The following is a 17,064-nucleotide window of genomic DNA, read 5'->3' on the forward strand; positions in this document are numbered from 1 at the left end:
ATTTTTCTTACAAGCATTGAGGAATGTATTATCAATATTTTGTGATTAGTTATTTTGTTGTCATATACATTCTGTTAGTGCATGCTCCTATTAAATGTTAAGTTTAAAGTGACAATGTGTAGAATTTATTGCCAACTAGTGGTGAACTAATAGAATGCAAAGACCTATGTTAGCCATGCATTTTGATGCAGAGAGACCACACTTGGCAAGGTTACCACTAATTACTACGTTCGCAAAGTTCTTCTCCTTCCGGAATCTGTAACAGAAAGATGGCGGCGAAACATATTGGCCTCCTGTAAGGCATGACACGACCTACGGAACATAATAAGAAATTACTATACCTATATTTAAAAAAAATAATAACATTGATGTGATAGAACATATATATTTTTGGCATATTATTGAATTTTTTTTTTTAAATGAATGAACATTGAAAATGGAAACATTCTACATACTGTCCCTTTAAAAAAAAAAGTGAAATACATACAAACACAATAAATTCACACGTGGTGATTCTCTACTCTCTAAATGATATAAGTGCGTGGTAAAATCGACAAAAGCACCATATCAACACTGCATGCGTGGACACCCAATTGGCCTATATTGTTGGGCCTGAAAACACAGACACGTGGAACACATCTATAAGGACGGAATGGGGCGGAGGCACATAAATCTATTTATACAATGCAATGTCCTCCAAAAAGTGTGCGCGCGTGTGTGTGTGTGTGGACTTGTTTTTGTTACATAGTGGGGCCAACATTTCGGGATTTCACAGAGTTGTGGGGCCCACCCGTCCATGTGGGGCCATTTTGCTGGGCCATATGAGTTTAGACTTGGTTTTAGAGTTTAGGTTTGAATTGGGTTATGGTTGAAGGTTAGGGTAAGGAATAGGGGTAGGCAATCATTTTTGATGTTTGGGGTTAGGGGAAGGGGCTAGGAAATGCATTATGCCAACGAGATGGCCCCACAAAGATAGTAAAACAAACTTGTGTGTGTGTGTGTGTGTGTGTGTGTGTGTGTGTGTGTGTGTGTGTGTGTGTGTGTGTGTGTGTGTGCGTGCGTGTGTGCGTGCGTGTGTGTGGGCGGGGGGGGGGGGGGGGGTATATTCAGGACCGTGGACAGTTACCTCCCACCGCGCGTAGGTTAGTCGGATCAGCTGACCGCGCACGAGTACCCCCCCCCACTTACCCGCCCCCGCCCCTCTCTCCTCCTTCCTGGTGAGCATCATCTATACAGCCACGCTGATGCAACACATGCACATTTGCTGACTTTTCGCTCTTCTGGGTGACAACACAGGGGAGAAACCACACTTCTGTTTATTTTTGCTTTTTTGCTCTTTATTTTTGGGGGGGTCGTTTTTCTTCTTCTTCTTCTTCTTGTCAAGCAAGGCAAGTGCGTCTGATTTTTTTGGGGAGGAGGATACGGCAACAGAACTACGAAATGTTGCTGGAACACCCGGGTTCAAGTTGTCAGAATAACGCCAATTTCTCCCGCTACAGCGCAGGCCAAGGTAAGGTATCATTATGAGTATTATTATTATTATTATGATTATTATTATCGATGGTGTTTTTTTTTCATCTTCGTAGCGATCGCTTTTAATTGATTTGATTTCATTCTGTGATTAGAGAACTGATGACAGCTGCTTCTAAGAGCGTGCAGTCAAATAATTGCGCAATAGCCTATTATATTTCATCTTCATCGCCGTAGTTAGCGACGAACTTTTCACTTAAAACCTCTCCGCATTTCTTTTCACGACTCTTTTGGAAAATGTCAGAGAAGAACTTGCTTGCTTTTCGATCGAGATATGGTTTTGTTGGTTTTGTTCGTTAGCCTAAACTGTGAATAGCTGATTACCCTTTTATTTCTGAAACGAATATTTCTTGAATATCAATTGATACAGGAGGTGTTCAATTCCATGCACATCCGACTGCATGTTGGGCCTTTATTGACATTTGCGAGTCTCAGTTTCACCGGGGCTCCTAAATGCATCACAAGGAGGACGAAAACCTTTTCTTCTTCTTCTTCTTCTTCTTTAATTCAAACATGCACAAACCTCCTTTAAATGTGCACTGGTACAATTCTACGCTGCACATGCGCACTTTTGTCACTTTTGAGTGCGTTGCATGCGTGCGGGAGACGTTATGAATGCGTAATGAGGCCCCATTGTTGCACAAATGGCCCGAACAGATGTTGTGCGCGTTCTGTCATTTCACACCGCCGCCGCCATGTTGTCCTCGCGATAACGGATATGGTGCATGGATGGACAAACCCTCCACCCAACTCACCCCCCGTACACACAAAACTGCACCGTACAACAAAAAAAAAAAGAAAAGTGTAAGAAAAGGGTGCTCTGCTCACCATAGGGGACACAAAGGAGACTGCAACAGGTGTCACCTTCCCACTACCGTGCACGACAGGTGGGACACCTGAAAGGATCGAAAGGGACATGAATTGGGAAAAAAATGCACACAGCACTCACGAAATTTGACAGACAAAATTAGTAAGTTCAAAATGAATAAAACACACAGACAAACGAACAAGTTAAGCATACATTTGACAATATTGCATAAAACACGACCTCGAGTCGGTACATGAACACATTAGTTTAAAAAAAATACCATCCTCCAAATTTTTACGCCCCCAAAAAATACGATCAAGTTCAAATTAGTAAAGCATACTCAGATCTATATAAAAAAAAAAAAGAGGCCTACAACAATTTGTCAAATTCTAAAAAGGATTAATTAAATAACACATGATTTTTGGGTTGTGGGTGCACATTTAAACACAAATATTGATACTAATATTTGAAAAAAATGTTTGGTTTACTCTTAACATAATCCATAACTAAATATTTGCACGCTTGCATGCATGTCAGGGGGGAAATACAGTAGATTTATTTTTAGGGCTAAATGGAAAAAATAGCATGCATTTCAAGTTCAACTAAATATTTCATAGATATTCATAAAATTTGATGTTTTAAGCACCAAAAATATTAATGGACTAAGAGAACACACACAACCAATAATATTAACAATATATATATAATACAATATAACAATATAACAATAAAATTCGTCAAAAATATCACACAACCACTGATATTTTGTGAATGATATATTAACGTGCATGACAAACATTCATTTCAACGATTAATATTTCTAATTCATTTAATTTCACGTTTCTTTTTTTCCCCCTTTTTTAAAATCAACGTTACCTGCAACCCCTGAAGGGGGAAGCAAAAAGGAAAAGAAGACTTTCAAAATGAGAGAAAAATATTTCCTTATTGTTAATATTTCATATCGTTCTTGTCGCATTGAGGACAGCGCCTACCAAGCCATTCAAGAGCCATTTATATTTTTTTATAAAGAGTCCATAAATAAATTAATGAAATTCTTGTTATATGAGCATTTAAGATTTACATTTTTGGGGCTTTTTTTTATAACAGTTTATGTAGGTGGTTTTATTTGATTTTAGGCAGGCCTCCCCCGCAGGTAACGAAACAATAAAATGAACAAGCCACAAGCGATTAAAAAAAAAAAAAAAGGACCAAAGCTGCAAATGAAACATATTTGTCCCCCTTCACATATACACTTGCTGAAATGTGGACAAATGGCGCAATTGATTTTCGATTCCTAAGCGTGCTTGCACTCGGCCTGATTTCCCCAGACGCCATTTTGCGCCAAAGATCAGCGTCAATAAAATTCATTGGGGTGCTGGCCCGATCAACTTTGCTATTGAACAGCACGCATCGGCCCTAAATAAACACCAGACTCCACAACAACCGATGGGAAATCCCGTAACTCTAGTGTATTGAAATGACGTCAGATTTATTTTGATTGACTGAAAATAATTTTTGCAACATTTCCAACAATTGCTTTATGGCTTGATGCTTCCTGTTTGTAGGAAAAAAAATATTGCCTGCTCATTATCCAATGTTCATATAATATACATTATCTTATTAAAAAAAAAAATACAATGAAAACCTGTTTTATTTTGTTACATTTTAAAGCAATAATTTTTATTTATTTAGCACAATTAAAAAAAAGTAGTTGTAAAGCATTAGGCCTTTTTAGAAAAATAAATTTTAACAAAATGATTTGAACTAATTTTAAATTTGTTATAACGGGTAGAAACTGCCAAATATAAGGTACACGTGCACAGAGCTGTAACATTTTATTTGCAGTTAATTGTAATTGTAATTAGTAAATGTATTGGTATGATAAGAATACATCCTGAAACATCATAGTGCAGATTGGCCTCTACAATTAGCCTATATTATTATTATTATTATTATTATTATTATTTTAAAAGTGAAAAGTAAACCAAATATTAACAGTTCACACTTTTAAGCGTGCGCGTGTGCGTGTAAAAGTAGAGTTGATAATATATGGATGTGTTGCTTTTAAACCGCAAAGAACCAGAGAAAGCGAATTTTAAGGTAAAAAAAATGTTGATGTTCCGGTATTTGTTAATCAAAAGTCCCCAAACTCGGTTACATGTTGACAAAATTGTTAATTATGGGTATGATATCACTAAGAACGTTTTATTTCCACATTCTTGACTGTTATACTTCCTCATAATTCTTCTGCTATTACCCTTTGTTTTTAATTCTTATTTGACGGTTTAATTCACACAGATATGTGTCATTTTTTCCCATTTATATACAGTATAGACAAAAAAAAAATAACATTTTCATTTATACATATTGTTTACTTATCGACTATAGCCACAAAAACACATACAGTATTTGACGTTTACATTTAATTTAATTTAAATTTTTTATATATAAATTTGTGTTTAATATAGGCGTAGTGCAACAATGATTTCTTTCAAAGTAAAAGGGTCGAGTAGAGCCTCTCTTGTTGTTTTAATATTTAAAGTGGAGCTCCAAAAGCGAGCAAATGACTTGTTGGGAGGTCTGATTGCTTGAATGGCCGGAAGAGCACCTGTCTGATGACGTCACCCGCATGCGCTCTCAAACTACATAAAGGCTTCATGCATGTTGCATGGCCTCGGGCACCATTCACAATGGCCATAATCAGATTCATTGCAGCGTTTGTTTTAATAAGTAATGAGCCGGTTGCATAAAGTGACCTTTCTGCTGTCTACAATTGCTCAGAAATGAGTACTTTCAGGCTAATTAGATTGCAAATACCGGATTTGTTATGTTTATGTTGGGATACAAACATCTCTTGAACTGTAAAATACTGTGTGCTTTTTAATTACAGTAGTTCTGTCAGCCTAATGTGCATGGAGTGGAATCGTCGTAAAAATATTATACACATTTATTAATATATAAATAATTCAGACTGCCATTTGTCACATTCATGCATGATGTGACAATTTTTTAATTTTTAATTTTATGTGATATACTGTTCTAAAGCCAGATCCATTCAAGTTACTTTACCAACTACGCTTAACTAACAAGTTCCATACATTTTAAGCACATTTTGTACCAATGACTTTTGTGGTGTCACGTATTTGTCATATTTTTCATACAATTCTAAGAAAAGACACTATAAATGAAAATACGGTAATTATTAAGACATAGTATTTGGTATTGCATTTCTAATCCTTGGTGTATCCCAATCAATCATTTGATTTAATAGATGCTAAGATGACAATGGTTGTGCCTTTCATAGCCTTAGCTACTTATAAAAACTTCCTATTTATTTTTTATATTTTTGCACTATGGTGGACTGCACTCCATTTTTACTGTACACATTATAATGACAATAAAAATATTAATTGTCATGGTATATGTTTCTATCATTGTCATATAGCCACTCACTCAACAGAGGCAAGAAAAAAAATAGCCAGCAGTAATTATTATTATTTTTTTCAATAAAATAAATAATTTAATAAATAAATAAATATTTCCCCCTAAAATATAGTCCTACTTAAAAACAAAAAACAAATACTAAATAATTATTTAAATCATCATAATTGATTAAATAAAACATTTGAATTTGCAAAATATATATATAAAAAAAAAAAAATTGTTGTGAGACTGTATATCAAGAAGGTTGTTGCGTATCTTTTGTAAGTGACCTGGGTTGCGACTGACTTGTTTTTGTTCTCTTCTCTCTGGCTAGACATCCCGGTGTGTGCAGGCTGCAACCAGCACATCGTGGACCGCTTCATCCTCAAAGTGCTGGAGCGCCACTGGCACGGCAAGTGCCTCAAATGTGCCGACTGCCACACTCAGCTGGCTGACAAGTGTTTCAGCCGGGGCGACAGTGTCTACTGCAAGGACGACTTCTTCAAGTGAGCGCACACACACACACACACACACACACACACACACACACACACACACACAGTCCAGGCATCTATCAATTTGGGGGCCAAAAGTACCATACACTACATTTTAGACCATCTTAAAGCAGGTCTAAGTTGTGGCGCAGGTGCTTTTAATGTGGTTTTGGTGGATTTGGTCTAGGCGCAGGCAGATAGCTTCTGAGCTCCATGGACATGTGTGGTGCATATTTCATTCATAAATATGACAACATTCTCTCTGATTCGATGTGGAATTCAATTCAATGAACGAAATATTATCATGGTCATCTTATAACGATATTTGTGATAGCACCCTCCTGACCGCATGGCACAACTATGCATGGTGGTGGTCTAAGGTTTTGCTGATGATCTGATCATTTGAATTAGCCGAGTGGGAGCAGGGAGACATAAAACAAATGGAAGGCTAGAGTTGCCCCCATCCTTGATTTTGGACCAAAAGTATCACACTTTTGTTGGCAGAAAAGATGAATTTCTGGTTTTGGTCTAAAATGAATGCGGGGAAATAATCACTTAAAAACAGACAAATTTCATGATCACGGCCGTCATGTTAGTTTCGTAGGCCGGAGAACAAAAAAACATCACATTGTTGTTGGCACAAAGTTGAACTTCTTGATGGGTTGTAATCACTTTGAAATGACAGGAAAGCAAAATGTCATGATCACAACTGTGACAAGAATTTAGAAGGATTTTGTATGAAAGCGTAAACTAACAATTTGGTGATCATATTCTTAAATTGACTGGATTATATGTTAAATATTTAGTGCGATACAACATAGTCATATACTGTATAGAAAATTGGCTAAAAGTTTTGTTCTTAAGAGAATTTGGTAATAGTTTGTAAGTTATAGAAGACATCATCGGGTAGCGCCTTTTTATTGGCTGTTGTCAGATGACGTCCTTTCAAAGCGACACAGTTAAAGAACTACAAAACGACCATCTTTGTTCCGTACGTTTGTATTGTTCAGATGTATGAAATTAACGATTGATATTTGCTATAATTAAATTTTTTGGTAATTTGGTGAATGTAAAATGTAGTTTCAGACTATTTTTTTTTATTTATTTTTTTATTTTTTTATTAGAATTTTTTATTTGATTTTTGTTTACAATTTTTTTTCCATTTTTCTTAATTGTAATAACTTTGGGTGAGACTAAATTTAAAAGATTAAGTCTGCTGTAATGATAATATAGTATGATTTTGTACAAATGAGGACGATTTTTAGCCATGGATCAACAATTTTCTTGGGTTGTGCTCTAAATACTTGCTTGTTATAATTTGGTAAGAACATTTGTAAAAATAAATAAATAAATAGGACATATTTTCACTTTTAGTAATTCAGTACAATTTAAAAATTGTACAATTTAAAGTGTAGAGTAGTAAGAAAAATTGGTCAAATATTAACCTTTTTTTTTACTGGGCTCTATGTATTTTTCCATATAATAACATAATCTTACACAAGACAGTGAGTACAAGGCAGACTTGCTTTGCTATTAAATAATTTGCTGAAGTGAATATGTCAAAAACAATTGACGCTTTAACTGCTCATAATATATCATTTTTGATACAGTTGTCATAGTGCATAGGTGTCCAACCCTGGTCCTCGAGAGCCACAATCCAGCCTGTTTTCCATGTTTCTCTCCCCTAACACACCTGGTTCATGATCAGGATCGTTATTAGGCTTCTGCAAAGCTGGCTGATTAGCTGATCATTAGATTCAGCTGCGCTGCAGGAGGGAAACATGGAAAACAGGCTGGATTGTGGCTCTCGAGGACCAGGGTTGGCCACCCCTGTCATAGTGGCTCTCGAGGACCAGGGTTGGCCACCCCTGTCATAGTGGCTCTCATTCAGCTGCAGCTAATTGTTGTAAGTTTGCATATTGTGTCTACAAGACGCGAACTGACGATTCCACCTTGTCCACACCTGTGACCCCAAAGGCGATTTGGCACCAAATGTGCGGCGTGTCAGCAGGGCATCCCGCCCACGCAGGTGGTGAGGCGAGCCCAGGATTTCGTTTACCACCTGCACTGCTTCGCCTGCATCGTGTGCAAGCGGCAGCTGGCCACGGGCGACGAGTATTACCTGATGGAGGACAGCCGGCTGGTGTGTAAGGCCGACTACGAGACGGCCAAACAGAGAGGTGTGTGTTTCGCGGTGTTTACTACTCCTTTTAATACAATTAAGCTCCATGATGCACTCCGCTCTAAAAGGCCTACATTAATTTGTGGCGCACTCAATTTCAAATCCCCTTTTTATCTCCTTATCTGTTTGTTTGAATATATACCCAAGTGCTCAACTCAACTTTTCGCCCCCAAAAACACACACGTTTATTTTACTAATGAAAGGGCGCAATTACTTAGAGGAAGGGGGCCATTTGGAGGATGTTTTGCCAACAGATGTGATGCAATTAATAAGGTGCCAGGTTTTACTTAATGAGCATTCTGGGGTCATTTTAGCCGTTAACCTGGTCTTAGCATCATATCATAGTTTGGGCCAACTTGTTTTTGTATCACTTATATTTAATTGGTTGCATTTGTAGAAGCAGCATAGTTTAAGGGGTACAAAAACTTACAGCCAGGGTGATATCCTCAAAGGTACAAGGAAACCGCCAACGAGGAACACAATTCGATCCATGATGAGGGTTGACTTCCAAAGTGTTCCACTTACAAAACACAGGGAATAATTTGTGACGTTTCAAATAATATTTAACACAACCCCCCCAAAAAATGCAGAGATGTATAATTATGATGTCGACAAGATAAAACTAAACTTCAAGATCATTGAGGCAGGGGTAAATCTTGTCGGAATTTGGAAAATGTTTAGCAGAGGAGTTTTTCCCAACCCATTTTTTAAAACAAATTCAGGGGGGCGGAGCAAAAATCTGAATTTGAAAATTTACCCTACTGGAAGGACCACCCTAAAATTGAGATGTAAAATGTGCGATTAATCTTGAGTTAATTATTGAAGTCATGCGATTAACCACGATTACCTCATCTATATATATAATTATTATTATTAGCATTAGTATTAGCATTATTATTATAGGTGGTCAGGGGTCAGAGGGTGCCAATTCAGTCTATGGTAGTTTGGGAAAGGTGGGTGTAGATGTTGACCTTTAGGGACTGAAATGGCGCCTATTCGTCATTATAAGAAAAGCAGAAAAAAAGACACCAGGCTACTACCTGTTCAGTTCCTTAGCAACCAGTGTCAAATATGGATTTTTTTTTATTTTTATGTCAGTTACACTGTCACAAAATCCCATTTTTCTATACAAAATGCCCAACCCTTTGTCTTTGTTTTTTAACAGTAGGAAAAGGGATAGGGGTTAGGACTAGAGTTTGGATATATGAGATATGAATTTGTGTTTAAGGCTAAGGGTTCGGCATTAGGGGTATGTATGACTCTCAATGTTAGCATTAGCGATTCAAGTTAGGTTTATAAAGTCTTTCAAGTTAGTTATTTTGCACAAAAAAATGATACCCAATTTAAAAAATATTGTTAGATTTTAGGGTCTTTCATGCCGGTTTCATTGTCAGAAAATCCTCTGTTTGATGACCTTTGTCACTACCGTCCTCCTCCCGCATTGTCTCACATTGTCCGTATCTTACTCTGCCCTTCAGAAGCCGACTCGACTGCAAAAAGGCCTCGAACGACCATCACGGCCAAGCAGCTGGAGACCCTGAAGAACGCCTACAATAATTCTCCCAAGCCGGCCCGCCACGTCCGCGAGCAGCTCTCCTCCGAGACGGGCCTGGACATGCGGGTCGTGCAGGTAAGGTTTATTATGATCCATTAGGAAGCTGATCCATTAGTGTCCCCGAGTTCATTACGGCGGGAACAATGGGCGAGCGAGCTGGCACCGCAGCACTCCGTACACCCGCACGGCAGGGTGAATTTACGGCAAGATGGAGCAAAATGAAGTCCGCATCAAAGTCAGCGTGGTTTAAGTGGGAGCTCGTTAACAATGGCGAGAGCCGGCCCCACTCTCGTATTGTCGTCCGGCCGAGGAGCCCCCACACCGGCGGCCGTATATATTGTTTTATTTGCAAGGACAAACGTGTGGGGGACGGAAGCCACTAAAATGCTCCTCATTATTATGTGAAAGGAAAGGAGTCGAGGAGGGTTCACGCGGGGCGGAATCTCATTAAGGCACATGTAAAACTCCAAAAGGGGTTTTACGTGTGCGTGGGAGATTAAATGGCTAAGAAATGGAGATATTTCACCCTCGTTTTTTTTTACTCTGAGAGGCACTTCCAATTGAGATCGCAATGAGCCTTTTTGCTTGTGTAATGAAAACAGCAGCAATAGTAACAACAGGAACAGTAACGAGAGGATAAGCAGTAACGGCATAGGTGGGCATTCCATCAACGACGAATGGTCCGTCAATCCGTCAATGGCGGATGCCCAATCTGGTAACGGTACTCAAAAATTATTTCAGCGTAATTTACAGAGGTATATTTTGACGTTTTCAAACTTTAAGTGAAACATTAAAAAAACAGGAACAGGGGAGTATAGAGTCTATAGCAAGAGGACTTTGGTCTGCAGTAGGAGTAACATATCATAGGACCTCTAAACCTTTTAAAAGAAGCATCCAAGCTTATTTCCCTTAGTGGGAATTACAAATGTAAAAACAGGAACAGGAACGTTTACATTAAGAGAACATCGGTCTGTTATAGTAAGACGTAGCAGGACCTCAAAAACTCAAAAATCTTGTGGTGTCTCAGTCTTATTTTTTTCCCACAGAATAACAAAAAAAACAAATAAGAACAGGAATTATGGAGTTTACAGAAAGAGTTCTTGAAATACATCTGAGAATCCTTCCCTTTATTTTCACGTGTACATCCTGAACCCTATTTCAAGATAACAGGAGCCGTAACAGAAACGCAATACATAACATTGGGATATCCTTGCACTTTTCCTTACTTGTAATTTTGAATGAACAACAAAATTAAGAACAGGAACAGGAAATGTGGAGCTTAGAGTGTGCGGACTTTGCAGTCAGAGGGTCAGGACAGTCCTCAAAAATGATGTCACAAAGGCACAGAAGAAGTACTTCACTTTGCACCACATATGTAAAACTTCATAGGTCAGCAAAATTGCATCATCCGTGCTCGTTTTGGCAATTACGTCCAATCATCCTTTAATTCGATTTAGGTTGTCCAGTGGATGAGTGGTTAGCACAATTCGGAGGTCTGCGGACTCCAGCATTCCCGTGTGGGGTTTGAATGCTCTCCTCATGCTTGTGTGGATTTTCTTCTGGTATTACGTCTTCCTCCACATTCCAAAAACATGCATGTTAGATTTTAGCTTGACTTTGGGAACCAAGAACTTTCCCCAAAGCGAAGCCATCCCATTAACCCCTAGGCGTTATTGTGGCCCGTTTTTGGCTTGTTGTTGGTTCTGACCAAGCCATTTCAAAATAAAATACTGCCCACGGGTTAAACAAGGGCTGACACATCCTTCTCCCAAAGATTAGACCATGGCCATGTATCCCGTGAAATGAAACGTACCCGTCATGTTTTTCCCTCTACAGGTTTGGTTTCAGAACCGACGGGCCAAAGAAAAGAGGCTAAAAAAGGACGCCGGGCGCCAGAGGTGGGGCCAATACTTCCGCAACATGAAGAGGTCACGTGGAAGCTCCAAGTCGGACAAAGACAGCATCCAGGAGGAGGGCATGGACAGCGACGCCGAGGTGTCCTTTACAGGTACGACTCATATCTTCAGGTATACGCCAAGGAAGACGGCGCAAGAACCAAACCTCATCTTTCTTTTTGAAACAGACGAACCTCCCATGTCTGAGCTGGGCCACAGCAACGGCATCTACAGCAGCAACTCCCCGGCCATGGGGGCCCGCCAAGGGGGTAACAACCACGCCTCCTTCCCATTGGAGCACGCCGCCTTGCCCTCGCAAGACCAGTTCCACGACATGCGCTCCAACAGCCCCTACGGCCTACCCCAGTCCCCGGGGTCTCACCCGGCGCTACCTCGGCACCAGCCGCTCATCACCAGTCTGGTCTACCCTGAGTCGGGTCTATCCATCATGAACCAAGGTGGGGGGATCAACCCCGCTGTGAGGGTCTCCATCGGTGCTGCCAACGGCCCAAGCTCGGACCTCTCCACCGGCAGCAGCGGCGGATACCCGGACTTCCCCGCAAGTCCCGCCTCCTGGTTGGACGAAGTGGACCACGGACAGTTCTGATCGCTTGATTCTCAGAAACTGGACTTATTGTTATGATTTAGTCTTGTTTGTTGTCTTCTGTTTGAACTATGGACTAAATGAGACGGTGATTGTATGGCAGACTGGTGGAAACTTGGAAATGGTACTAGTAGCGTTTGGATGGAGGACAAAAGCCTTTATGAAAAGCACTTGGCCTAATATTGTATGTAATGTTCATTTTGAGGTATTGACATCTTAGGGACAATATGAAGACTGAGATTGAAACATCCCTCAACTCCTCCTACTGCTTTTTTTTGTCGTCTACACGTACGGTGTGTTCAGGTGCAGAAGTCTTTAAATGTCTGGTTGTTGCCAAATGTCAATATATATATAAAATCTAAATATATACATAATGGTTTATCATTGTGGAGACTTTATTTTTATACGAGGACCATAAAAGGAAAATCCAGTGAGGGAGGACTTTGTACATTCTTCAACCGTATGGCTGGACGTCGTCGTCGTAACGACGCTTCTTAGGGGGTCCGGTTACATCTATGCATTTGTGTGTCTTGTTCTACTCGAAAACAAAAAACCCCAAGAGGTGCTTGCTGTTAGCAACCCGAGGCTGTGATGTATATGTTTGTTTATGTGGAAAAAATGTTTTATGTATAATTTATTCCTTAATGGTTATGACCACGTTGATTATAATGATGATTCCTGATGAATGATGCAGGACTTTAATAAATGAATAAATTTGTCACTCGTTTGGCTGGATCCGATTAATATCCATAACGAGAGGTAAATTGGATTCCTAGATGCTTTGTTAGAGGCATGGGCCAACTTTATTATTGGAATCTATTTGTTTTGCTAACATTTGTACAAAGTAGGAATCACAGTTACAATTTTTTTTTTTTTTTTTTTTAAATCGGCCCTGTAAAATGTTTGGTTAACATTTATCATATATTACAATAAAAATTATTGGGAGGGGGAAGAGGTTGGGAATCTCCGGAAATACCCAATGACTAGTTCACCCCGCCAAGAACCATCAATGATACCTCTCAATATTTATTGTGATTGAAGGTAACTTTTTACAGGAATAATCGTCTTTCATCCAATATGAATCAGAAATATTTCATTAGTGTTTCGTCTCAGCTAAGTAGATGATAAAAACAAAACAAAGTACTGCGATTGGACAGATTTAGGATCAGAATTTCTCTCGCAGTTAGTACTTCATGTGAGATAGATATAAAACATAAGAACCGCAAATTTGCACCATCTACAGCAGCGTGTCTGTTTTCCATGTCTCTCTCCTCAAACACAGCTGACTCAACTGATCGGCTAATCAGCAAGCTCTGTAGAAGCCTGATAACGATCTTGTACATCAATCAGGTGCGTTGATGGAAGGGGGACGTGGAAAACAGGCGGGACAGCGGCTCTCGAGGACCAGGGTTCCCCTACCACTGATCTACAGCACGCTCGATTGGAAAACTACACCCAAGCGTCTTTCAAATTCCTCATTCTTGTCAAATTCCACCTATTTCTCGTAAAACTCAACATGATGTAATACTGCAAGTATTTTTTTACTCAAGTATTTCAAATTTCATACTTTGAAAATACATGATTTTATTCTTACAGTGTTTTTACCCAGTCAGGTCACAACAATATATATATACAGTATATATATATATCATTTACCAAATTTATTTTTATTTTTTTTCATAAAATAAAATAAAAAAATATAAATATATATAAAAAATATATAGATTATTTTTTTTTATAAAAATATAAAATAAAATAAATAAAAATATATATACATACATATATATATATATATATATAATTTACCCCAAAAATTATATTTTTTTCATAAAATAAAATAAAAATATATAAATATATATAAAAAATATATAGATGAATTTTTTTTATAAAAATATAAAATAAAAAATAAAAAATATAAATATATATATATATATACAGTATATATATATATATATATATATATATTTATATTTAGATGTTGATATATTTCCCCCCTCCCTTACATTGTGTTTAAGATGAACTCTTCCAAACTAGCTTCAGTTTTACCAATCGAGTACCAGCCTAACAATCGGCACTGCATGGAGTGCTTTCAACCGCCCCTTCAGGGGGGGGGAATGTGACGCAGAGAGCGAGCCCGCTCATCAATTGGGAGATTACTCGGACTTGTTTGCGCTCAACTGCCCTTATGGGAAAGGAATCTGCAATCCATTAGCCTGGGAGGGATCAGATACCCCCTGTGAATTCCTCCCCATTTGTTTAGGCATTCAAAGTCAGGTTCAATTAAGTGGATTAAAACTGAAAGGTAGGTGTGTGTCAGTGTGTGTCTTGTGTGTGTGTGTGTGTGTGTGTGTATGTGAGGCTATGCTGCTCGCATACGGGCTTGACGTACCCTCGCATATGGTGATGGTGCAAACGATATTAGGGTCATCCAGCTGTTTTTTTTTTTTTTATAAAAAAAAATATATATACGATGCGTGTCGCAGTTGCTCCTCCTTACCATAAATAATTAGTGGAGCGTTTCCACAGCAACCTGACCTGTTTAATTGATAATGAGCCCTTCGAAATATGGAGATCAGATAACCTCCTGAATGGTCACTTGCCAAGCTTTTCAATGTCGTACATTCGTAGGCGTGATGTCATACGTTACTGCAGTCGTTTAAGTTGCTGTATTTGATGATATGTTTATTTACTCAACTGCAGAGGGAGCGAAGGATTTCTTTGTACAAAAACAGTAAACAATGTTACCGATAACTGAAACACGAATCATCCTTAGTGTCCACCTCGTTCCTATTATTATTTTTTTTAAACCATATGACAGTATTACAGTATTATGATTTTGTCATTTCCAACTTTAGCGAATTAAATACTTAGAATAATATACTGTTTACATCAAGTTGTACCTTTTGGCTCTATAGTGGCCCCTTTTGACCAATTAAAACTCATGAAAACAATTGCTTTAAATTCCTTGTAACCACACTAAATCACATGATTTGGTTAAAATGTTTCTTTCTTGACAGATTTATATATATATATATAAAAAATAATAATAATTCTATTAGATTACGTAATTATAAACTTTTGGACAGAGGAGCGATTTCATGTTACTGTATTGCAATTACAGTGGAATCTCGGAGTTTGAACATCTCGGAACTCGTACAAATCGGACTCCAACCATAAAAAATCGGAGTAAAAAATGCCCCGCAGTTTGAACTCATTTTCGGAGTTCGAACACCCAAGCAAAAGCAAGCTAAACTGAACGTACCTTGGAAACGGGTAGCCGAGCGAAGCATTTGGATTTTTTGGAACAGTGCCAGTGGCAGCAAAGAAAAACTGTGGAATTAGGAAGGAGATTATCGCGCCGTTGTAACTACCGTGACTACTTCTGTAAATACTGGCACGAGGACCCCCTCCCTTAGCTGTTCAACAACGTGCCTGACGTTAAACAACGCACGCAAGGACTGCTTAGTAGTCTAACAATATGCCCAATGTATAATACACAAACTCAGCACTGAACTAAAGCTAAAATTTAAAATAGCATTTATCATCCACTGATGCCATCACACCACAACAAAAAATATACTTTTTTTAAAAAAATATTATTGTTTAAATACTGTACAGGGTGAAAATGTAAAAAAACAAATAGAAATTAAAATAGGAATTTTCTGTTTTTTGGAGCTTGGGAACGGATTAATTGCATTTACATTATTTCCTATGGGAAACATTTTTTTCGGAGGTTGAACAATTAAGATTTTGAACACTTCGCAGGAACGAATTATGTTCAAACTCCGAGGTACCACTGTAATAGCTTACTGCAAATGAACGATGCAATTTCTGCTAACCATGAAGAAGAGTTACAGCATTTTGATTGAAGAAGTGGAAGCTCCCTCTGTTGGCTGTAAAAAAAAATAAAAATAAAAATAAAATGGCCCTGAACAAGTAAGAAGGGTAGCAAAATCAAACTAGGCCTCTCGTGTTATTCTCAAAGTGTTTTGTCTTGTCTCGTCAACATTTTGCTAACATTTAGCATAATTTAGCTAAATTGTAGCTCATTTGAAATGCCATCATTTCTACCTGGCACATTGTGAAATGCATGAATGAACAAGTTCTGGGTGGCCAGTTGTTGTTCGTCCGCCGCTAACAGCTTCCCCTCTCAGGTTGCTGGGACAAGAAAAGGTAGGAAAGGCAGGATATTAGTTCAATTCTCTCCAGTTGAGCAGCAGGTTGACATTTTTACGGCTGAATTGGTGGGTACGAAAACTGACCCCGAACAAGTTTGGAAACGACAATTGTCAAAAAGTCGTGTTTGACGGAATCATACAATATAGTTCTACAATCCACTTGTAGATACGTTCACCCGTTTTTTTCCACCACCTTTGACGTCTTAGCAGGTGTGAGATTTTGGTGGCCAAGAGCTGAACCCTCGCTCAAACAATTGGGGATTATCCCAATCCACTCTTTCAGATTGAGCCGCAAATCCCAACACTTTTCCCCCTTCCCCCGAGTAAAGAATTAGATTAAGTCGGGTATTCAATTTGTCAGATGACTTGGGACACAATGGCAGGAAGTCGCAACA

General features: G+C 38.5%; 1 protein-coding gene across 2 annotated transcripts; it reads left to right on the forward strand.

Moving 5' to 3' along the window:
• Positions 1–1,266: 1,266 nt before the first annotated feature.
• lhx3 (LIM homeobox 3) lies at positions 1,267–13,218 on the forward strand. Of its 2 annotated transcripts, XM_077543145.1 has the most exons (6): positions 1,272–1,510; positions 6,096–6,267; positions 8,233–8,435; positions 9,916–10,067; positions 11,829–12,000; positions 12,076–13,218. In XM_077543145.1, exons 1-6 carry the CDS (start codon positions 1,441–1,443, stop codon positions 12,492–12,494), a joined length of 1,188 nt encoding a protein of 395 aa, XP_077399271.1. In that variant the 5' UTR covers positions 1,272–1,440; the 3' UTR covers positions 12,495–13,218. The 2 variants fall into 2 exon arrangements, with proteins under 2 accessions (XP_077399270.1, XP_077399271.1); XM_077543144.1 differs by having other exon boundaries at positions 1,267–1,510; positions 11,829–13,218.
• The last annotated feature ends 3,846 nt before the right edge of the window (positions 13,219–17,064 follow it).

The sequence above is a fragment of the Vanacampus margaritifer genome, chromosome 14 (genome assembly GCF_051991255.1).
Source record: "Vanacampus margaritifer isolate UIUO_Vmar chromosome 14, RoL_Vmar_1.0, whole genome shotgun sequence".
In the NCBI taxonomy this organism is placed as follows: Eukaryota; Metazoa; Chordata; class Actinopteri; order Syngnathiformes; family Syngnathidae; genus Vanacampus; species Vanacampus margaritifer.